The sequence below is a fragment of the Pleuronectes platessa genome, chromosome 2, assembly GCF_947347685.1.
Source record: "Pleuronectes platessa chromosome 2, fPlePla1.1, whole genome shotgun sequence".
Lineage (NCBI taxonomy): Eukaryota > Metazoa > Chordata > Actinopteri > Pleuronectiformes > Pleuronectidae > Pleuronectes > Pleuronectes platessa.
In genome coordinates, this window is record NC_070627.1 from 17,066,661 (window position 1) to 17,089,971 (window position 23,311).

Consider the following 23,311-nt stretch of genomic DNA (forward strand, 5'->3'; position numbering starts at 1 on the left):
CACTGGTACAGGTGAGTCATACCAGCATGGAGGCTCACTGCAGAGCCAACAAACAAGATGAGGTGTTGCTGGCTGTGTGACGCAGCCTCTCTGAACACCAGAGGAGAAAAAATATAAAACCACCATTCATTGTTGAAAACAGGGTAGGACGCTTTAAGCAATAAAATAACATTTATTGAGATGTAACAAAATAAATTATCTGTTTGCAACATAATAAACTGAGGTCACTAATGCTCAGCAGACAGACAGGTGAAACAGATTCACAGCAAGTTACTTCACTGACATATCTGTGGTGGAGGGTACAAAATCCTTTTTCATCAATTATCAATATTTGCCTTGTTTAAGCCCATTTTAACTCTTCCTTATAAGAGCCAGTCGGCTGAAATGAATTACAGGTGCTGCTGGATCAAAAGTGAGCAAAATGCTGAGGCCTGCTGCTCCGTGCATCTGAAACTTCACTCCAGGGTTTAAAGAGAAGAGTGAAAATCAATCCCCTGGAAATCAATAAAGTGTCTTTATTCTTTTTAAATGCCGCTGACTTTAGAAAATGTTTTCTCAGTACATTTTACAAATCATTTAAAGTAATGAAATGCCTCAAAGAGAAGTGTTGATTGCTTTGTTTTGTGCAAAAGTATTTGGTCGTCTGTGGAAAAAATCCAGTAAAGAAGGATGTGAGGGAGAAAATGGAGGCTTGTGGCTTCATATATACTGTGTGTGTATATATAGATCTCAGGGTGCCTCTTCTGATCTGACAGGTGACTAGATGATGCAGTAAAAAGGATAAGAGGCATCTGAACCAACAGCAGGATTGAAAAATGTCGATCAATTTGTGTCTCAACCGCCCACTGTTTCCCTACTTCCTCTACATAGATTATCTTTGATTGTGAAGGAACACTGTTCTCTGATCTACCAAGTCGACGTCAGTTAAAAACCAGCAAATCTGCTTGTTTCCTGAGGGGGATGAGCTGCAGAGATTGTAGTCTTTGTCTTGTTATTATATTACGGGCTGAGACTGTAAATTCCCTCCATGCTACTACATTTTCACTCAGGCCGGATTAAGTTCAGAGAGTCCATTTCCAAAGTTGCAGTGCCCCCTGCTGTGCCGAGCCCATCTCATCTGAAACAGGTGAATTTTACAGCACAGCTCAAAACAGTTTGATTCATTGAAGAACAATTATTACATTTTTTTTACTATTAGATCAAATCTGCAGGTCTTAAAGTCCATGTATTTGAAAAAGAAAACAAAAAAATGACCCCTCTGCATATTTACTCAATGAAAGTAAACGTTTTTTTAACCTTATCCACAGCATTTAGAAGTCACTGCAGGTTGATGAGTTTAGTCGCTGGTAAATTCGGACATGAACTGTAAAGACTTTAGAGTCACTCAGATGCTTGTGATGTCAGTGAAGTACATGTGGAGGAAACCTGCTTGGTAACAGCCTGTGCAGCAGTCTGAGTGGAGTTCAGCGTTGGGCCTGAGCACATCGAGTTCGCTGATAACCTCGGAGCACTTTTCATTTCCCTCGGTGATTGGAGTTGTCTCTGGTGATGCAGGGGCTACTGCTCCTGCACGCTGTTAATGAGCCCCGCTTCTCCACTTTACTGTCATGGTCTGTGGAGAGATATGAAGTTTGACATGAGCTTATTGGAGCTACTTAAAGGACCAGCACTAGATAGAGAGCCATTGACAAAAAGCACTGAGAACTAATTATCCGACAACGGGGAAATCTGTGAAACCCTAAAATTCAGAGTATTGTCTATTAACATGATCAAAATCAATAAATAAATGTGTCTCTACAAATTATTTTTAAATGTGTTTACTGTTGTTGAAGGCGCAGGGTGATAAAGGTAAGAGTCACAGTAATCAAGATAAAACCAATGTTTTAATCTTTGAATAACAGTTAGTAGAATTCAACAAGAACATCTCCAACATGGAGTCAACATGATTTTTATGACCAGACCAGGCTGTAACATTAAGTGGCCAGTATTGCAGATGACTAAATGATTATTGGTTGGTGATCAGGTCGTGATAAAGTCATTGAATCCAGTTAACAAGAGGGTTAATCAAGCTGCACCAATTTTCAAACACTCAGAGATACCAGTCATCTAAAAATGGCAGATGATTCTTTTTTTATCAAGATCCATTAACTATTTTCCAGGTAAACGGTGAACATGTTGAAAAACGCCCGATCTCGCAATGTTCAAGGAAGTGAAATAACATGACTGGATCCGCCCCCTGATCCTGATCCAAACCAAAGATGAATCGGTTCTTTCCGGACCTATACAACATCCTCCCCCCAAGTTTTATGGTTATCACAAACAACCAACCAATAAACCCGCAGATGGGGGTGAGAACATTAATTTGGACCCAGTGTGTTTATGAGTCGAACAATATTAATTTGTTGACTATTCATTTATTCATTTGCTGATTCAGCACAGTCTCCACGTGTTTTAACAGAATGCAGTTATATGATAATAATGAGCATATAGTAACACATTTTCAATACAACATAATGTCTCTACACATATCCAGTAATTTATAAATAAATAAGTATTTCAATGTACTGGATTAAAGGTTCTGTAGCCGTGGTTAGAATGAATGAGACGTCATGTGTGAGAGACGATCTGCAGATAAACAACGGAAGATCAAAAACAGTGACGTCAACAGGAAGTGAGAGAAAGTTCTGACTGATGAGAGAGACAGACGTAAAGGAAAGAGGGAGAAAAAACACAGTGAGAGGGAGATCGACGTCAGAGATGAAACGTATGTCGTTTCTTTTTTTTGTTGTTATTGCCGCAGTTCTTTTGGTGGAGGGAGAAGATGTAAGAAAAAAAAAGACTGTGCCATTTCACTGCCCACAGGTTTTTATTTTTGCACACTGTCGCTTGGTGAGTCAATGCAACGCCCCTCCAATTACCTCCCACTCCTTCGCCCCCACGCCCCATCCATCCCGCCCTCCAGCCCACGCACCAAACACACTCTGACGTCAGCCGCTGCCGAGAGAAAGGAGGGGGGCCCGATTCTGCCGCCCACAGAGTACTTCCTATCCCCCCCCCCCACCACCATCACCTCCTCCTCTGCCTCCTCATGTCTTTGCTGGCTTCTCCTCGCTTCATCTCTTCGACTGGCTCTCGCAGCCCGGAACCGCTAACTTGCCCAGATCTTTTTTTCTATTTCTCGTGAGGAGCTATGATGCATCAGACAAAGGCTACAGTATAACAGAGTATTAAAGGAGTGCTATAACAGTGTAACACCACCCCCCTCTCCTCTTTCTCTCTCTCTTTACCCTCCCGTTCTCGCTTTTGTCCTATATCACTCTCCACCTCCTTCTGTTTCCCCTCTAACTTCTATCCTCTCTAATTTACAGTCTGGTGAAGTTCAGCTGTGTGTAGTGGGAGGCGTCACCTCAGAGAGAATGTGACTCATTAGAGTTCAAGCTGTAAAGCTATAAAATATTCATTGTTAGGAGGCGGTTTGGGAGACTCTATGTCGTTTTTGATTTGATCCCGACATCGACTCTCGTCTCTTTGAATTCTCCCTCCATTTACAACTTAAAGAAATTATTTGTTATTTTGGGAATGTTTTAGTTTTTACTTTCTTGCAGCGTCTTTAAAAATCACAAATTTACAAATCTCATGTCTGCTCAGACAGCAGTGTAAAACGTCTCCCAAGCAAGAAGTCCAACACGTTACCCCCCCCCCCCCCCCCCCCCAATCGTAAAATACTGAAGTGTCATTACCTAGTTTTTTTTAGGAATTTAACAAAATGTAACATAAGGGAGATTTGGGTGCAGGATTTTGACTTTTGGACGGTTCACATTATCTTTTTTCCACCTTCATCCAGACCCTGAGCTAATCTAAACTAAAAGCCCTCCAGTGGATACTTCATACCTCATCTAACTCAAGGCATGTACAGTGATTCTAAAGAATCTCAAATGATTCCTTTAACAAGCACAAATATGATCAAACATTGAAAATAAATAATTTTATTCTATGTCCATTATAAAACACACAATATATTTGAGTCATTATTTAAAAAGTCACCTGAGGAGCGAGTCCCTTCTGACCCTAGGCTGATCTTGCCAGCTCGATCATGAGACACCATCCGAGCCAATCGCAGCCCCTCGTCCATTAGTGTCTGCTGTATGAGGTGGCGACTCCAGCTGGCGGGGTTGGACGTGTCGGTGTGGGGACGAGGGGAAGGAGACTGGTTGCACTGTGAGCCCATGTCTAACAGGACATACAGATCTGGGTGTGAATTCTGCCTTCCAACAAGAATTATTATAGAAACAGGAAGGATCACTGGAGTAGAAGACGGTTTAGAGTAAACACACTGAATAGCTGAGGTCTTTACCATGTGATACACTGTCGAGGCTCTCTGCAGATAAACTGTCATCGTCTGCTCTCTGGGTCAAGGCCTCCGAGCTCTCCACTCCGAGAAGTGATGAGACACACTCCGGCACCATTACCTAAAACACATAACTGTTAATTGAACCACTTCTGACAAGTGACATTAACGTTTAAACTACGTAGCACCTGTAATTTCACCGTGAACCAGATTCACTGAGTGACGTTGACTGGTGGTGGATCTAAAGACTCACCTCCTGTCTTGCTCTCTTCTGTGGCACCACACTGTTCTCATCTGCGTTTGTCCTGCAGGAGGAAAACAACCAAACCATTTGAATGTGAAGGGTCATGCTAGACCTTGGAAACAAACTGACATGTAAACTAAATGTCCAGAGAAACATAATGAGTGGATCAATGAGAGTGAAATAATGATTCACTCACAAGTGAATAAAATATGTATTTGAACGCAAAGTTGTAATGAGGATATTTTATTTATTTTATAAATTTCTTCATGGTTCTTTCAATTCAATAACTTTTAAAATTATAACATAATCGCTGGAATTAAGTTCCCATCAAATTATAATCTCAGGGAAAGGGACATTTTAAATCTTAAAACTGATTTCCTCTCATAATACCAAATACAAAAAAACGTAGGTCTGTTTTATGCTGGTATTTAATTTCATAAAGATGTGTGAATAAGTATTTGTAAACATTAACAAACACAAAGGTTTGTTGTGTGTGTGTGTGTGTGTGTGTGTGTGTGTGTCTCTGTGTGTGTGTGTATGTCTCTGTGTGTGTGTGCTCATTGAATCAACACAACATAGGTCAAAATCTATTCCTGCTGATCTGAACCAGGTTCACTCTGAAAATAAAGACCTCAGTGAGACTCACGAAAACCTGTTGCATGTACAATATACGACCAACACAATGGACTTTTAACCAATTCTCCATTTAGGGCTACATCATGTTACTTTGCCTTGAACATTTTACAATTATCGATCAGTAAATATATAATCCTGATTCTCTCTCAGCATTAAGGACCAGCCAACACTCAGTCAAATACGAACTGACATCTCCTCTCTTCATGCAGCATCATACCTTGCATGCTTCAGAGTGGAGGTGTAGGCACATTTTCTCGCCACCTGCCGAGCCAATGAAAAGAGCTCCACTCGTCTCAGCAGAAGGGCATTGTCGCGCATACAGAACTGGGCTGCAGCTTCATTGATGATCAACTAGAGGAGAAGCAGTGAGTGAAAGAAGGATGGAGACTGTGGAAATCACATCCAGACAAAATGATTATCTTTGTTTCAAATGTGTCACGCTCCATTTGAGTAAACTTTGAAGTATATTAAGCCATAGGTATAGGAAACATGATGTTGATTCTCAGCTCTGGTTTTTGATGCTCATTACCTCATGATGTGTGAGCTGCTTGCCTTCTCTCCTCTTGGAGTCGAAGCGTCCATAAATGAGACTGTACTTCCGGATCTCCTCTTCCTTGTTCACGTCCTGGGACCCCATTTTGTAGATGTGCCCCACAGTCTTTGCCAACTTCTTGTTCATCCTAAGCAGTGTCTTCACCTCTGTGTGATCTGACCTTGGCATGGTCCTTAGGAGCCTATCCACGCTCTCCACCACTGCCCTCGCCGTCTCCCCGTCCAGCTGTCCTCCGGGCCAGGCTGACAGGGCTGTAGGGGCGACCGAAGCAGAGGGACTGGGAGATGTGGAGGGACCAGGGGGAAACGTTGACAGCATAGGTGGGCTGGGCGGCTCCTCCTCAAATCCAGATGCTGAACAGTTTCCATCTGGCTCTGGGCTGAGCCAGTGCGGGTCCATGGGTGACAGTTTTTCCCTGTAGTGTAAGTCTGGTGGCTGTGGGGAGGCCTGGGAGCAGGGGCTTCTGGGACTCCCACTGTGCATTGGGGTAAGACATGCCCGATCCTCCCTCTCACATGGTGACCCGGGCTGGCCGTTGCTCACAGACTTCCTGGATCCACCTGAGCCCGTTCCGTCCACTTTGAACAGAGGGATGCCCCCGAGGGGAACATTAGCGACAGGCTGGTTGAAGAGGGCAGGGTTAGCCGCCCAGTCTCGGAGGGCCTTCTGCAGCCTACGCACATGCAGCGGCTTGGTGGCCATGCCAACTAAGGCCATGATCTCCAGGAACTCCTCCTCTGCGGCCTCACAGAGCTGCTGGACGTCGTCACCGCCCTGCTGGATGAAGGTTTCATAATAAGCCAGTAGGTTGGCCCTCTGTAGCACCCGATAGAGCTGCAGCTCCCCAAGTGTGCGTGGCAGAGACATGGCACACAGCACTGGAAAGTTTGGGGCAGGAGAGAGGAAAGATGTGAACGTGAACAAGTTATTTTGAATGAAATATTTGCCATGTGCGCTCCACCTAATAACATATAACTGTTTTTAAATTTCTTCAAGCTTGATGGAGCATTCATAACAATAGACATGCATACTTTGGAGCAGAATATCGTCCTTCACATAGGTTAAAAACTATTTTCACCTTTGTAAACACCTTTTTTATTTATTTAAGCCCTTATAAGCCTAAATTAATTTGCAGAATTATAATAGTTTAACCATTTTATTCTTATATCATAAGAATTCTTACCTTATCCAGGCCGGGTCGATGCGCAGAGAGGACACAGGCGTAATTACGCAAAGGTGTCTCTCCAACAGATGTCACAGGTCGATACTGTCCGACCCAAAACTGATAAACATAGAGCACACAAAGACGTTTAAACTAATGCCACTTCATCAGTCACACAAACCCACGTTACGTTTAGATTATAGAGTAGAAACACTTGGATGATTCGCTCCAGTTCAGATAACACAAAAACATGGACTGGGCGCCAGATGTTCGCGGTTAACACTCTTTTAAAGACATATCAGTCAGTATCAGTGTCGTCTCTTACCCTGGTACCTATAGGCTATCGCTGCAAGCTTCCCCGGCTCAGATTGGCGTAGTAAATCCCCCTTTGCGTATCGTGGCTCGTCTGAAATCACTGGCAGAAATCCTCCTCCGGCGCACCGTATTGGTCGCTGGCTGCCTTTTTGCTGTCTGTGTGGGCTGGAGAATGACGGGGGCGGACTGCAGCACGCCATCTGACCGAAAAAGAGCCTTCCTCTCCCGGTAGAGAGGCGGCTTTCAAATTGGAGAATGTGGGTGGCGGTGGTGGGGGCTTAGAATTAACCCGCTTTGTCTTCAAGATCAGTCTGTTATATGCAGGAGCTTTTTTTTAAGGGGGGTTCCCAGAGTTGTGCCATATCACAGACCCCCACAGAAGTCAGCACAGCGACAGAGAGCTTTAGGCCTGTTCAGAGTGCGAGTACAGATGTGACAGATGTGGATTCTACCAAACGGTGTTTCTTTTTTTGTGTGTTATTTATATGGGAAGTGGGTGGTCGTAAATTATTCTGAGAGTTCAGGTGAAACTCCATCACTTTGTCAGTGCATGTGTTTTTCTTCTTTGTAAAATGTAAAGGTCCACTGTGTAGAATTTAGTGACATCTAGTGGTGAAGTTGTATGATGCAGCTGAATACCCCTCACCTCACCCAGATTGAAAAACGCAACAGGAAGCCTACTATTTAGCATTTAGTGGCCATTTGGCAATATAGCCAAATGGCACAGCCAAGAGTCGCTGATGTTTTCTTTCTTTTATATTCCACATTTTTGCATAGAGTACGGGTACTTGTACCAGGGCTTCAAAATGCATGTGCTCAGGCCCGCTGAGTGCTGCCTTGCAGTCCTAGAAATGTTAGAAATTGTATTTTATAGTTGGTACTTTCAAGGGGTTGAGCAATCCTGGTTATTATAAAAAAAAAAAATTCTGGCAAATTAATAGGCTTTTTGTTCTTATACGTTTTTTTTTAATAAAAATTATTTACCTCCTGCGCAGAAGCGGACTGCGCAGGATAAATTTAATTTAATTTAATTTAATTTGTTAATTCTAAAATAAAGTGTTCATGTAGGCATAAGTATCAGTCAGTCTGTCTGTCTGTCTGTCTGTCTCTGTCTATCTATCTATCAATGTTAATTTCCAAAGCAACAGGTGGCAGTAGAGCTCCTCCACTGTTCCGTCACTTGGAGAAATGGCCGAAGAAGCGTAAGGTGGAGGAGGAAGAACTAGGAAAAGGAGCAGCAGAAGAAGAAGTGGTTAAAAAAAAAGAAAAAAAGAAAACATCAGCGACTCTTGGCTGTGTGTGAACAAACAAGGTTACACAGTTATCTGAGGTATATGTGACATCCAGTTTGTTTGAATGCATAATGAATAATACTGTTCCTACCTGCTGGTGTTATAAACATGCCTCATGTTACCCGTCAGAGCCACAGGAGGAGTCTGTCGTAGATATTGGCTCGTCCGACTCGTTCTTCGGCTCGTAGCTAACAGTTAGCTGCTCGTTTGGCTGCTAACTTCCTACAGGCGTTGACAGGTCGCTGCTGTGCTGTCGTTTTAACCTCATTCGATGTCTTTATTTAGTGGAGTTAGACGCTGTCAGGTTAGGCAGCCAGATGTAAGCTAATTTTAGCCCCTGTGTGTCGTTCAGCTGGCCGCTTGCCTCCTCTCGTGCTAGCAGTGAAGCTACCTGCTAACAGTAGCTGCCTGCTAAACATCTACTGCGGTTGTTTTCACAGTTTTACTGACACGAGGTTTGTCAGACCGGCGGCACCGTGTTGTGATTAATTCATCCTTTACCCCGTATCGTCTCTGAAGGGTCCGAGGATTGTTATCGCTGCTCGTGTTTATTTGCTGTAGCTACACCGTGTTTCTCCTCGGCTAACTGAATTAGCAAACCTCCAAGCAGCGTAATTTAATACCATCTGCGGTGTCTACGCGTGTAGATCAACTTCTACAAGGTTTGGACAGATGTGGCGGTGCCGCTACGTGTCAGGGCTCATTCGTCCTGAGTTTATTCAGGATCAACTCTTTCTAAACTGAACAGCATGTTTCATATGTGAAGAGAAGCCTCCACGTCACACAGCCGTGAACTGATTTCATAATAATGGTAATATTTCTGTGTAGCAGCAGCGAATTTCAGCCTTAGTTGCCCTTTCCCCCTTCGAAATCCTGCCTTTATTATAAAGTACACTTCGACATTAGCATGATTACATCAGCAGACCCCCAGTGTAACGTCTTCAAATGTCTTGTTTTGACTGATCTGCACTTCTGAGCCAGCATGACTTTACAATGTAGAGAAATTCATAACATTGGAGAAGCTGACCTCAGAGAATATTTGATTGTTTTGATTGGTAATTAAGTTCAATTATGAATCAACTATAAAAATGGATACTTAAACTTTCTATCAATCGAATTTAAAAACCTCACTCCTAATTTCAAATGAATTGCTCTTTAGTGGTTAGTGATACGGATAAAATCTGTCATGTTTGTTCACTGTGATAAAAATAACTTTATCTCATTCTGTTTACAGGACGCAGCCTGATGCATGATGTAAGCTGTGTGGCGTTTAAAAGCCTCCTGAAACCCTGGAAGTGGCTGCTGATATGGTGGACCTGAGACTGGCTCCAAGAAGCCCCCAGTCTCCATTTTTCATGAGAGTCTGGGGAAACGTTGCCACAGATTATGGATCGAGGATATCACCTTCCATGAGTTTCCAGTTTTACAGCGCTTCAGTCAAACAGCTGTAAGGGACATGGAGTGGGAGGCAACTGAGAAGGAGATGGATGGAGTTACAGACACTGACGAGGACATCCCTATAGGTGAATCCACCTTAGTGACCAAATCTAGTCAGTGTGAGGACAGAGAGACTGATGATGACTGCGAGCAGGATAACACAACCGCCAGTTTCAAATCTCAGGACACCCCAAACCCAGCCACCCCACAAGACTTCGGAATTGATGAAGCAGAGTATTGTGGATCTGCAGCGGCCAAAGAGGACACTGAGCAGGCTTCGGACTGGTTAGAGCATGACGGCGCTACAGATCTTGAAAACTCACAGGTTCAAGAGGAAGACGATATAGAGAAGGAGCAGCACATGAATGGAGAGTCTGGCTGGAGGAGCCTGGGAGGAGGACGGAGATGCAAACTGAAGAGCAGTGGTTCATTTTCAGAGCAGAGCAGTCAAAGTGCTTTTGCCTCTTTTCAAAAAAGCAATGTTATATCCAGCGGTGGCCGGCACAAGCAGACCCGCAGACGTCACCACCACCATCAGCAGAACCGGAGCCGCAGGCGGACAGGCAACCAGCTCATCTTAGCTTTTAAGGAAATGCTGTCAGAGTCTCTCAGCTTCTGGTGCATCTCCTGTGTCCACATGATGATTGAGATTATTGTCACATTAACTCACAATTGTGGAGTCTGTGTGGAGGCTGTAGGAGTGAAACTTTATAACTTTGGACTGCAGCTTCTTTCAAAGATCACAGATATACACGGGATGAAGGCGGATGCCAGTCGGATTTTGAAATGGACTAAATGCACAGGAGTAGACGTGATGGATAAAATTGTCAGGTCGGTGAAGTGGGTAAAGACAGCTGCCTTATCTTGTTTCAGACTTTTCTGTGCTTTGGCTATTCTCGGGTCCCAGTGGGCAAAGGGTCTGGTGGTCCGACTTGGTGGAGAGCGGGGAAAGCGCTACTGGACATCTTTTCAGGAGTCAAGGTTTTGGAAGCGGGTTGTTTCCCTGCTGGAGAGAGTTCAGAGATGGTTCAAGAGAGACGCCCATGCACCACCATCCACACATGAGTCACCTGGCAGAGCAGGGAGGGGCCAGTCGGGCCAGGAGCTGGATAGACTGCTGGCCTTGGCCGAGATACCGGAGAATGAGCTTGACCCCTTTACAGTGCTCGGTGTGGAGGTACACGCTTCTGAGGCTGAGCTGAAGAAGGCCTACAGACAGCTGGCTGTCCAGGTGTGTGTGCGAACTACCTGTGGCTGAGTGAAAAGTTTCAAATGTTATGGTTGAATGTCTGAAATAATGACTAATAAACTGCATCTGAGGCTGAAAGTTTTTCTTTACTCATGCAACCTTTTCCTCTGCCCTTTCTCTTTCAGGTCCATCCAGACAAAAATAAACACCCACGAGCTGGAGAGGCGTTCAAAGTATTGAGGGCTGCCTGGGATATTGTCAGTAACCAAGAGACACGACGAGAGTATGAGTTGTGAGTATGCTGAAAAAGTTGTCATTATAGAAGCAAAATAAAAACAGATCTTTGGAAATAATAAAAAAATATTTCCCGTACAGTTTTAATGTCGATAGAATAGATCACTATCATCTTCTTGTTATCTACTGTATAGTGAATTGTCATCACATCTTTCGCATTACTTGTATATTCTCCTTTGGTTTCAAGAAATTCTCCTGCACTTTAAATTTCAAAGTGAAATAGCGATAATTAAAATAAACGTCACCAGCCTGTAATGTAGCAAAGCACTGACCGGTCTGTTTAATTCCCACACAGGAAACGCATGGCAGCAACTGAGCTCTCCAAGTCCATGAACGACTTTCTCACTAAACTGCAGGATGACCTGAAGGAAGCCATGAACACCATGATGTGCACCAAGTGTGAAGGCAAACACAAGTACGTCTCTGCACATCATATATTATATATATCACATAATCTGTAACCGCGGCTTAATCATCTCCTCTGTTAAACTTTGTGTGTGACACAGCTGAATCATGTAATGTGCAGCAGACTTTTCGCCACAGTTGTTTCCTTCATGACGTGTGTGTGTGTGTGTGTGTGTGTGTGTGTGTGTGTGTGTGTGTGTGTGTGTGTGTGTGTGTGTGTGCGTGTGCGTGTGTGCGTGCACACAGGCGGTTCGAGATGGATCGTGAAGTGACGGAGGCCCGGTTCTGTGCTGAATGCAATCGTTGCCATAGCGCAGAGGAGGGGGACCTTTGGGCCGAGTCGAGCATGTTGGGCCTTCGCATAACATACTTTGCCTGTATGGACTGCAAGGTCTATGATATAACAGGTGATCATCAGGATTTTATGTACAGATCATGTGTCCTGAGCTCACGTGCAGTATTTTCAGTATGTGTCCCTTTTGATGCCTCTACAAGGTCAAGCATTTCTTTGAGTATATACGTTTTCTATCTCTCATGTTTCAGAGTGGGCAGGTTGTCAAAGAATAGTCATTTCTCCTGACACTCACCGTGTGCCCTATCACATCTCCTTTGGTTCAAAGAACAACAGCAGCGCCACACGACACAGGTATGTGCCCTCGGGTGAAACACGTGGCTAAAATTTAATGTTAATGGGGACTTAGGAGTGGTTCTATTCCACCTCCTCCTCTCCCTCTTCTCCTCCTACCTTTCTTTTAAGATGTTAACATGCAAACATGTAGGTGTATCAACTTCATTTTGAAATTTTCCTCAACCCTCTGCCAAAATCCCTCCTTCCACTGGGAAAAATTAATGTAAGATAAGATTAGATAAAACTTTATTAATCCACACACTGGGGAAATTCAGTTGTTACAGCAGCAGGCAGGCCAGTATGAGGTAGACAAGTGAATAAAAAGAGAATATGTAAATAAAATACACCTTTCATTGAAGAAGTGGTTTGAAATGTTATTGAGTAAAGTGCAGTGGCACAGGATGATTGCACAAGCATGTAAAAACTGTGTTGTACTTAAGTATAAGTAGACATTTTGATAGACGTGTCCATATGTGTGCAAGTTAATAAAGGTTACATTTGTAATATTGTATAACAGTATTCTTTATATAGTACAAGTGTAGAAAGTTGTATACAAATATATAGGTATAAATTCACAATAGTATGTAGTTATAGTATGAATATAGAAAGGTATGCTGGTATAAATATAGATTGGTGAGAACTCACAATAAATGGTATAATACAGGTCATGTGCAGAGGAAACTCGTGTGCAAATTGACATTTTCCATTAGAATTAGTACAGTGACATGAGAAAAACCAGTGTAGTATTTTATTTGTCATTCTGGATGGTGTTGTAGAGTCTGACAGCAGTGGGAATGGAGGGCCTTCAGAAGAGTTCCCTCTTTCACTGTGGTTGGAGCAGTTTGCTGCTCAAGGGGCTGCTCAGGGCCCCCACAGTGTCATGTAGGGGGTGAGAGGTCCATGATGGTATTCAGCTTTGCTAACATCCTCCTCTTACCCACTTCCTCAGTGGAATCCAGAGGGCAGTCCAAGACCGAGCTGGCTCTCCCAACCAGTTTGTTTATTTTTCTGTCCCTCTCAGTGCATCCCCCCCGCTGACAGTGGCTTAGGACACTGCAGAAGCCACCACAGTGTTGTAAATTGTTTAATTTGAAACAGCTTCCTGCTGTGTGTAGCATAGGAGCCCCCCCCCCCCACAACAATAATCTTGTACAGTTTGTATTATTAATAAAGATTTATTTTACGTTCAAAGTGATAATCATTATCTCACAGCCAATTTCTTTGCCTTTGGCTGTAATTTACTGGGCTCATATGAAGTTATAACATGATGTCTAAATCATAAAAGAGCATCTCTAAACTTTAGCTCTAGATGTCTGAACTTTTCATCTTTTCCTTTCAGGACGACCTCGGAGAGCGCCACAGGTCCAACCAATCCCGCTGACTTGCAGGACTTCTTCAACCGCATCTTCAAAGGAGGACCTCCTAATGACATGGCTGCCAATGGGGGCTTCTTCCCCTCAGGTCCCCCTCCTCATCCACCACCTGGTGCTGGAGTTCCGCCGTTCTCTCCTCCCCCAGGCCAGACAGGCTTCAATATACCGGGGGGTCCACGGCCAGAGCCCAGCGAGACTTGGGCTGAAGGCGGCAAACCCCCCAGGAGGAGGAAGAAGGTCCGGAAACCCTTCCAGAGGTGAAGTCTGTTCACTCCTCATGGTATCAATAAAGCAACACAGGGACACAATAAATAATGGCCATGTTTGTCTATCACCTGCCTGTTGGCATGCCAAGATCTGGACTGAAGGAGATAAATGTGGGTAAGGATCAGCCAGAGGAGAAAGAGACTGGATCCTGAAGAGGAGTGTGTGTGGACTGAATACAGTATTGAAGGAGGGCTGAAGATTTGGTAGTGGTGGTGCTTTACCTCTCATTTTATCTTATTTTTCTGTTGGTCTTTAAGACAACTGTAGCCTTGGCATTGAAATCCTTTTCAGGATACTGTCACCAAACATTTTCATAATCTCCTGCCAAATCCTGCGACGCATTATTTACTCACCTGCATTTTGACACACTTCAGTTCTCTCAGTTGTGTTATATCTTCAATATGATTAGTTTAATATATCAACTTTAGACTGCCGAGTCGGACTGTAAAAAAACGGATCACAATAACTGACATGAAGAAGCGGAAGAGCAAAGCAACACCACTGTGTCAGTGTTACTAACGTTACTGGCATGTGGATCCCAGAATATTTCAACAAGGACTCCAACATATCTTAACTAAATTGACAAAACAGCAGTTTGAGAACGTGATACGTTTCTCTGGTAGGCGGCACACAGGCAGCAAACACTTTAGGTATCAATGGCTCAATGGAAGTAAAATCTCCTGGGACAACCAGTGTTCAAGCATATTTTGGCATCATTATTATTATTTTTAACAAGAAAATATCCTCTTCAAACTCATTTATCATAACATTTAATAGAGATTTTTCTATGGTGACATTTGGTGAAATGAAAATAAAAAATTTGGGTCAGGTCCAATGGTTAAATGTTTTTAAAACACATGTTATTGCTTTATGAAGATCAGAGTCACGGTCACAACCTGTATCCACTCATCCAGAAGAAGTTATGTTGGAGCTGATTTGTATGTGAATATGAATCACCTCTATCACGAGAGAACACTCACAACATTAGGTCTGTTTTTCAGGGTTACATTTAAAACATAGATGATGTGAAAATGAACCTGTGATGCTGTCGAGATGTTAAATCTGGAAATGATGGACTGAAAATTTTACTTGGCTTTATTTATTTTGAAACCCACTGATTTAAACATGTTGAATCTGCCTGATGTTTATTGTCTCAGACCCAGATAAGGATTATAATCACCGCACAGGTCCAGTTCAAACAGCAGTAGTGAATTTAATGGTGTTTAAAACATAATTGGTAACGCCTTGACATTTTGAAATCTTGACAGAACAGATGTATACTGCCCCCTGTTGATCCACTGGGTAGCCTGTTAAAAACATCAACTAATACAACAGGTAACCACTACCTGAGTCTTAGATGTGTGATCTCATTTAATATCAGACATGCTTATTTCCTAATATTGAGGCAAAGTAGCCTTTATATAAATCCGAAACAGAGACTTTGGATCATGAGCTACACAGTAAAATACAGCAGTAGAACAATATTTAGAATCTGCATAGATTCATGAAGTTGTTAAACATTTCAGGCTTTTTAAATATTTTTGAGACACGATTTGTTTCCATGCTCATATACTCTCAGTGGCTTCTGGCAGTTTATAATTAATATTAACCTCCTGACTTATAAATGGTGTGTTGACATGTTTAAACACCGATTTCAAAATGTCAAGGTCACACTTTCACCGTAAATCTAATCCTAACCCTCACAATTTATCTCCTAATCTCCCCAGTGTTACTTTTTGTAACAACATGGTCACTTGACTTATAAGGGGTTGTATTTTGGTTTTGGTTTGAAATGACACTTTAATCTTCATCACAGGTAAATTTAGGAGCTGTTATTGTTTACACCTGATATGTGACTGTAGTGATACAAGACATTTGACAAAAGCTATTTTTTTATATTTACAATTGATGAGATATACCATGTTCAGTTTTTCTTTCTTTTGTGTTAATTTTGCACATCCACCCCTGTACTAACATCCCAGGGTGTTTTTGAACAGAACACTCCTCCAGCTGCAGCTGAGTGGGAGGTGTAGCTCGCCGAGATCTTTTTTGGTAGAAAATGGATGTTTAGAGATTTTTGTTTTGGAAGAGTGCGTTTGATTAATCCGACCATGACGCTTCATTTTCCACTCTGGAGAAACCCCAATATGTGAACTGTTTTAGCGGGTTTGGGTGGTCGCCTCAAAAGATGAGCCTTTCTTGCAGATATTGTGTGAGTTCGTTGAAGAAGGACGTTGCGTTTACCACATTTTTCTTCATGAGTCAATTTTTGTTCCTTTTGTACATCCGGCCAGCTTCCCAGACGTGGATTGAGTTAGTTTAATCTCAAGTGTTTCTAGTATCACAGATTGAGAGTAAAACAGTCCTGTATTAAGAATATTCTATTAAAAAACGATTTAATAGTCTGAAGGCAGATCAGGGGCAAACTAAGACCATGAGAGATAAAAAATTCTATTTCCAAGATGTCAGACTTCAATTCAGATTATCAAACAGACAAAAATCTTTTAAAAAATGATTTCGCAAATTTGGTGCATTTGTTCCAGATTCCCCTAAAATTTTTAGGACTTAAGTTCTTATCCACCTTTTCACCTTTAAACTTGTGTAAAGATCACTATATACTGTGTCTGCCCATGTCTTGGAAAACTGGACACTTGCTTCCAGATGTCCACCTTGACTTGAGAATATACAGTGCTGTATGTTAAAGGTAGCAGTTCGAAGTCCAAGAAGTCAAAGGAAGAGCCAACACGACAGATTTCTTTTTTTCTTTTCAGGTTTTTAAACAGAATATGCAGAAGTATTGCAAAAAAAATATCTGACAATCATCAGGGTTTTTTAGTAGGGAATAATGTGGCGAGTTCCCTGGCTGGCAAACAGTTTTCAAAATATCGCTGTTGGGTTTCGTTCCCCCGCTTTCTCTGGTTTTCAAAATAAAGATGATTTCCTATATGCACAATGATTGTTCTCTTCTCAGTTACTTAACATCACAGATCAAGGTTAAAAATCATTCAACCATACACAGCGTGGGTCACGGAAATGTTACAGGTGTCTGACTCAGAGCAGCCTGTGAGCCTGTAGAGGTCCCATACCTCAAATTAGCCTCATATTTCATTTTATTCTAAACCCACTGAATGTGAAAAGGGCTCTCTGTGTCACTGCTTTGCCTCATATGGCTTTTCCATTCTCTGACCTTCTAACTAACGGGGCTATGGCCGAGGAGAGAGGGCAGGCCATGTGAATCGCTCGACTCCTTACAAGGTGTTGTTTCTGCGAGGTGCAGATTCCTGCACGATGTCTGATTTAAGTCTCTATCCCTCTCTTGACTAATTATAGCCTTTTATAGATCAGATAGAAAATATTTAATTTAGATTTAGACTGCATGAAATCCAAGACAATCTCTCAGACCTGTCACAGGGAGTCTTGGGCCCTTTTCAGACCTGATATTATTATCTGTACCGAGGACCCTCTCGAAAAGGAGATGATACATCTCAAGGGGTTAATCCTAATAAATAATTTCATATATAAATCCCATCAAAAGTTTTCAGCTCTTCTTATCTGTGCTCCTTGGATCATGTCACTTTCCTGCTCCATATGTAAATAATCACATATGTTACTTCATTTTGTGAAGACCAAATTATACTGTTTTAACCCAGTTGGAGTTTAGAGGTGTCACTGTGTTTGTGTTGCATTGAGAGAATCAGGATGGGTTGAACGAAACTCTTTCAGCTGTGCTGTGAAGAAAGGTTTGTCCTATTATAACAAGTAAATAGACCATTTATCCAGTGTTTTTCTAACAAACACTGTTAGTTCACTGTCAGCACAGCTGTCAGGAGTAAATTAGGATTCAGTGTCTTATTCAATTTCAATTCTGAAAGCAGACTGGAGGTGCTGGTGATCGAACTACCAACGTTTGACTTATAGTGAAACTGTAGCATGTCAGAGAGGTCAGCTGAGTGGGCGGTCCTTCAGGACCTGTGTGAACACAAACACGCCCAGGACATGTTTGTGTTCACACAGTGAAAGGAATGAGGGCATGTCTGTCCCTGACCATCTCAGAATGTGGTCTGAGGGTTCGGATCTCTGGATGCATTTGGGACACATTTGGGTAAGTTCAGGGTTCAGACCGGACTCAGAGCTGATCATTGCTCGCAGATGTGAGCAGGGTCTCTGTGACTCCTCGGTACCTTTAACCTCTGGCAGTGAAGCGTTCCTCAGCTGTACAGCAGTGAGCACTTTAGTTTTTCCCAACTCTGACAACTTCTCTTTAAGCGACATGGAAACAAATGGCTACAAAGCGTAGCAGAGGTTTAATAAATACATGTCAGGTCAAAGCTTTACACAATTCACAAATCATGTTCCGTTTGTTGTCTCTGCTCAGAGGAAGTTCCTGGACCACACTGTAATGGAGTGGTGACTTGTTGCTCATCGGAGTGAAACCGATTTTGGTAAATTAAACTTTGTGTCTCTTATTGTATTGTCCCATGTTAAACCAGTCTGGTAAGACATCAATTAGTGGTTCCCAAACTCTGTCCTTTTCCTGTTTGGATGCAGATCAAAACATTTGACACCGACATACCAAAGTGAAGAGTCAGTCGATTTTATTAAATGACAGAACTGGATCATTAATGTTTCTCTTCCTGCATGTTGGTGTACTCTCTTTTGGATGAGCCAAACTAGATTTTCCATATTCCCGCCAACAGTGTCTACACCTCAGGGGGATTTTCAACATTATGCCCAGCCTCACCCCTGTCAATCATGATGACATCATGAGGGCTCTAAGCACCAAATAGACTCATTCATATCACATCAGGTTCTCCTAGTTGTGCAAGACAAAACGATTTTTCATCTGAAGTCACTCCTGGTTGAACTGACAAGTTTAATTCCCTTTAAAAACAGAATTATTGTACAACACAGGTCATTTTTCTTTCCAATCATTGTGTCCCACATCATGTCAGCATCGTTTCAAAAGGAATTAGATTCATTCAAGTTTTCTTCTGTTAAATGTTTTCCATCCAAACGGGGCTGACCTCCTTTTTTCATAAAACAGTATTTGCAGATATTATTTGGCCCAGACCTGAAGTAAAATATACTCTTGCATATATATATTTATATCTGGTTAAAAATGAGAGTATTACTTATAGTTAAAATATTTCATCCTTCACTGAAATCCTCTTCTCTATCATAGAAAAACATTTATATGATCATATATGTGACAATAACTGCTTCGGCGTTTGATGATCACATCCACTCTTTACAACTTCCCTTTCAGAGCTGTGAGGATGCTGTGGAGCTGAGAACAGTCTCGATACGCCACCAGGCCTCCCTGGTTGGCCCAGCGGTCAGCTCCTTTACATTCAGTCTGAGACTGGTGATAGGTCAGTTCTGCCTGGCCCTCCTGTGCTTTAGAGGCAGACTGCAGACTCTTACTCAGGTCCACCACTCCCCCTCCGAGGGCCCGGAGCAGGGCGTGGGGAGCACAGGAGTCCCACTTATAGGTGCTGCCCTCTGAGAGGACGTAGACGTCAGCGAGGCCCTGGATGACACACAGGATCTTGTAGCCGGCTCCGGAGGCATACATGAGCTTTTCAGGGCCGCACAGTGAAGTCAAGGATTCCTTCACCACCTGCTTCTCACTGGAGCTCAGCACCGCTGAGAGGCCTCGTCCCTTTTCTGATCCACATTTGGGCCGCGACAGCGAGCAGATGTTAATGTCGCCACAGGACACGCCCCAGAAGTGTTTCCCGCTCCAGCTGTCAACACAAGCAGGGAGTGGAAAGGTGAGAACGTTTCACTTCAGAGAGGAGACCCGGATCAAAATGCAGGAGGATAATGAAGATGACTGACAGTTTATTCCTTCACTCGGACAACAAGATGAACTTGACAGGAGCACTGCAGCCAGTCACTGATCCCCCCCCGGAAAAACATGTCTATCAACTATCCACCAACATCAAATTCTTCATGTAGCTGTTCATAAGGCTCCTCAGGGAGTGAGTCACCTCCTCTTCTAAACACTCCCCACATTTAAAGGACTGTTCTGACAAGTAGGATACCTGGTCAGACTCATCCGCTAATGTTTTAAGACTGGAAGCAAAAACGGAGACTTGCAGGACGAGTACTGGCTGCGTGAGGTGAAGAAAAAGATCCAGACTCAAAGACGGAAAGTGAACAATATTTAAAGTATGAGTAAACAAAATAGACAGATGATCACATAAACCTTCCTGCCTTCATATCTTGCTTTGTCTTTCTGCCCAACAGTGTTGTTGATCTTCGTCAGGCTTCATTTTCAAATCCTCAGTTCATTGTTTAGAGGAGCCTTTGCTTTTTGAGAATTTTACCACAAGGTTTGAAGAGTATTTACTCGCTCAGGAAATATTCTTAACCTGTCCCTACCAAGTCAGTTAAGGTAGCATCTAAATTACATTTCAAGAAGAAGGGCGCCTACACCTTTGTGTGCTTTCACAATGTGCATCGTCTTTTACCCACCGTCCATTTGAGGGCTCTTTGTAGTTGAACGGCTGGTTGATGACTCCCATGACGGGCTCGCCTGTGCTCCGGAGGTAAACCCCGATCAGAACCAGAGCACAGTGCAGACCTGAAGGAAAGAGGTGACCCTCCTCCAGCACCTCCTCTCGGCCCTCTATGTACTGACTGGTGGCATCTTAATTAAAAAGAAAACAGAGACGATCAGTTCTCAGTGAGATCAGATGCTTAGAAATATTCACGGCGCCGAGCCCTTCACCTATGGGGTCGATCCAGATGCCGAGCTCAGAGGGGCTGAGGGGCACCGTCAGAGCGTCTGTGCTGGCGTCAGTGGTCGCAGGGTTTTGGTGGATGGCTCGAGCAAGCAGAGACGCCGCGGTGCGGTCGCCGTCCAGCACCGTGGCCAGCAGCGCCGCGGTCTCCTCCTCCGTACCGCACACCGTGACAATCACGCTCTCTCCTGCAGACACAGAGTCAGTGATACTTCATTTCTTTAACACAAATCACTGAATGTTCACAGAGCGCCGCGTGCTGTGACACACATGTAACATGACTCTAACACTCTGAGGATTAGGTCCTCATCATTAACCCAAGTGTATTTTTAGCCTTTCTAACAGTTCTATGAAGGTGAGGTGATACTACTACTACTATTATTAACTTCTACCCTCAGACAATGAGAGTCAGAACTCCTATGGTGGAACAACACCTGGACCCATGTTCTCTGTGTATGTTCATTTAATTTGATCAAACACATCTTATTGAGGAATCTGTCCCATGTCACCACGATATCATTAAGAACTAAAATAACACCGCTAAAGATTCTCTGGTTCCAGCTTCTCAAATGTCAGGAAACGATGCTGCGTGGCACTGTTAATATCCCAATACATGACCTTAACTGACCCCAAACACATGCTTCATACATGCGATTTGTTATGTGTAATATTGCATAATTACCAAGCCCATTCTCAAACTTGTTGGACTCCTCTCCATGAATGAAGTCAGCCATTTCAGGAAACTGCACAGAAGAACAGATATGACAGGAGGTTAAAAAAGCAGTACATCCTCCATCATAGAGCCAGACTGACTCAGTGACCTCTCCTACCTGAGCGCCGACATCGTGTCGGATCATCTCCTGGATCACCACGTCGGCGAGCGTCTTGAAGTCCTGGACGAACTTCTTGTTCTTGTCATCTCCCGTCTTCTCTTGCACGAGGAGCTGGAACAGCGGAGCTTCCTGCCTGCACACCCGAGCCACGTTCGCCGCTTTCTCAGCCACGCGCAGCAACAGCCTCAGCAGCTCAGCCATGCCTGTGCCGAGAGAGAATAATCACAATATGACTTTCAGCAATAGCAATATAACAATATTGATATATTGCTTAGACATTGTGAAAGCATAGTTAGGATGTAGAATGGATCTACCTCAGATTTGTAACATGTTTAGCTGTTTATCCATGGTTTTATAATTATTTGCTCATGAAGAAGAGTTTAAACTATAACACCTTTTACCATTATTATGCCTGGCCAAAATGATGTTTTACATACGTTTGACCTGAGGGTTCCGACGGCCACTGCAGTTAATGATTAGAAGTCTTAATTTTTGTGTTAGGAGTTGCCATCCTGTCTCTGGTATTAACATAATTTTGGTGAGGCATGATAAAAGCCATACACAATATTAAATGGCCTGCAGTTACAAGGAGCGTTTCTAGTCTTTATGACCACTCAAAGCTCTTCACAGTTTTAACTATTATTATTAATAAAGGTATAAAGAGGTGTATAAGTAACAAATAACTTCAACCAGGAGCAAAAACCAGGCTTCAAACTTAAAAGAAATAATTATACATTTATTCATCCTTATAATCAAAAGATCGATATTTAAATTGTTTTGGGTCTACTTGAGGGTTTATTCAAAACCTGCTCCTGTGGGGAGCGGAGAAGAGACGAGGCCAGTCATTACACACACTGAGTTAATTATAGCCTCGAAATGAAAACAGGACATATCTGAAAAAAGACAAGAGCGTGAGGCAGGGATGTGGTTTCCAGCTCTTTGCATAGTGAACCACACAGTATCTGCTGAAGTCAAATGGTGCCGCCATATAACACTGCAACGTCCAGATCGCCATTTGAAAGGTGTGCTAGACTCAATTACACGAGTGTGAGGGACTAAACGAGAAATCAGAACACACCTAAAACGCATTAATACAACTGTAGAAAAACGCCAGTGTCCTCTAAGGGGATTAAAACACAGACTGCGGGAAAGACAGGCCTCAGTGAAATGAATAGACTTCTAACACAGTGGACTGGACTAGCTCCTGTGTGGTCACTTGACTGCAGCCAGATGTGCTTCCGCTGCTCGTGACGTCCCAGATGTTTAGCTTAGCACCGGGATACACCGCGGAGCAAAGGAATGTCCGCGTCCGAGAGCAAAGTGGCGGAGAGCTCTCACCTAAACACCGCGTCTCCCGGGAGCCGTGTCTCCGCTCGCCGCCCTGCAGTCACCTCAGACGGGCAGCTTGATGCGGCAGGACCGGGGCAGGGCACTTCTAGTTTCTGGGAACAGCAGGAGGTATCCGGGAGCTCGGTTGAAACAGCAAGAATCCGTCTGCGCTGGTTTCTCTACGTCAGTGCGCGTTTCCTAGGAGGGGGAGGGGCTGAACGACACGGCTGACGCACACTAGGTCCCGCTTGTTGCGT

General features: G+C 43.3%; 3 protein-coding genes across 4 annotated transcripts; 1 reads left to right on the plus strand and 2 right to left on the minus strand.

Annotated features, from left to right (window-relative positions):
- Positions 1-152: 152 nt before the first annotated feature.
- Positions 153-9,158, minus strand: nab2 (NGFI-A binding protein 2 (EGR1 binding protein 2)). Its single transcript, XM_053444490.1, has 9 exons — positions 8,642-9,158; positions 7,269-8,480; positions 6,965-7,063; positions 5,758-6,659; positions 5,446-5,579; positions 4,602-4,653; positions 4,355-4,469; positions 4,045-4,230; positions 153-1,612 (listed from the first exon to the last, which is right to left on the minus strand). Exons 4-9 carry the CDS (start codon positions 6,646-6,648, stop codon positions 1,515-1,517), a joined length of 1,476 nt encoding a protein of 491 aa, XP_053300465.1. The 5' UTR covers positions 6,649-6,659; positions 6,965-7,063; positions 7,269-8,480; positions 8,642-9,158; the 3' UTR covers positions 153-1,514.
- On the plus strand, positions 8,428-17,096 carry dnajc14 (DnaJ (Hsp40) homolog, subfamily C, member 14). 2 transcript variants are annotated; one of them, XM_053444474.1, is made up of 7 exons: positions 8,428-8,588; positions 9,785-11,218; positions 11,362-11,468; positions 11,766-11,885; positions 12,122-12,282; positions 12,419-12,521; positions 13,843-17,096. In XM_053444474.1, the coding sequence occupies exons 2-7, from the start codon at positions 10,007-10,009 to the stop codon at positions 14,135-14,137; spliced, it is 1,998 nt and encodes a 665-aa protein (XP_053300449.1). In that variant the 5' UTR covers positions 8,428-8,588; positions 9,785-10,006; the 3' UTR covers positions 14,138-17,096. The 2 variants fall into 2 exon arrangements, with proteins under 2 accessions (XP_053300449.1, XP_053300460.1); XM_053444485.1 differs by lacking the exon at positions 8,428-8,588 and adding an exon at positions 8,677-9,361.
- Positions 17,097-18,721: 1,625 nt separating this feature from the next.
- inpp1 (inositol polyphosphate-1-phosphatase) lies at positions 18,722-23,244 on the minus strand. Its single transcript, XM_053444495.1, has 6 exons — positions 23,064-23,244; positions 21,723-21,928; positions 21,575-21,635; positions 20,880-21,080; positions 20,624-20,798; positions 18,722-19,890 (listed from the first exon to the last, which is right to left on the minus strand). Exons 2-6 carry the CDS (start codon positions 21,924-21,926, stop codon positions 19,392-19,394), a joined length of 1,140 nt encoding a protein of 379 aa, XP_053300470.1. The 5' UTR covers positions 21,927-21,928; positions 23,064-23,244; the 3' UTR covers positions 18,722-19,391.
- Positions 23,245-23,311: the final 67 nt, after the last annotated feature.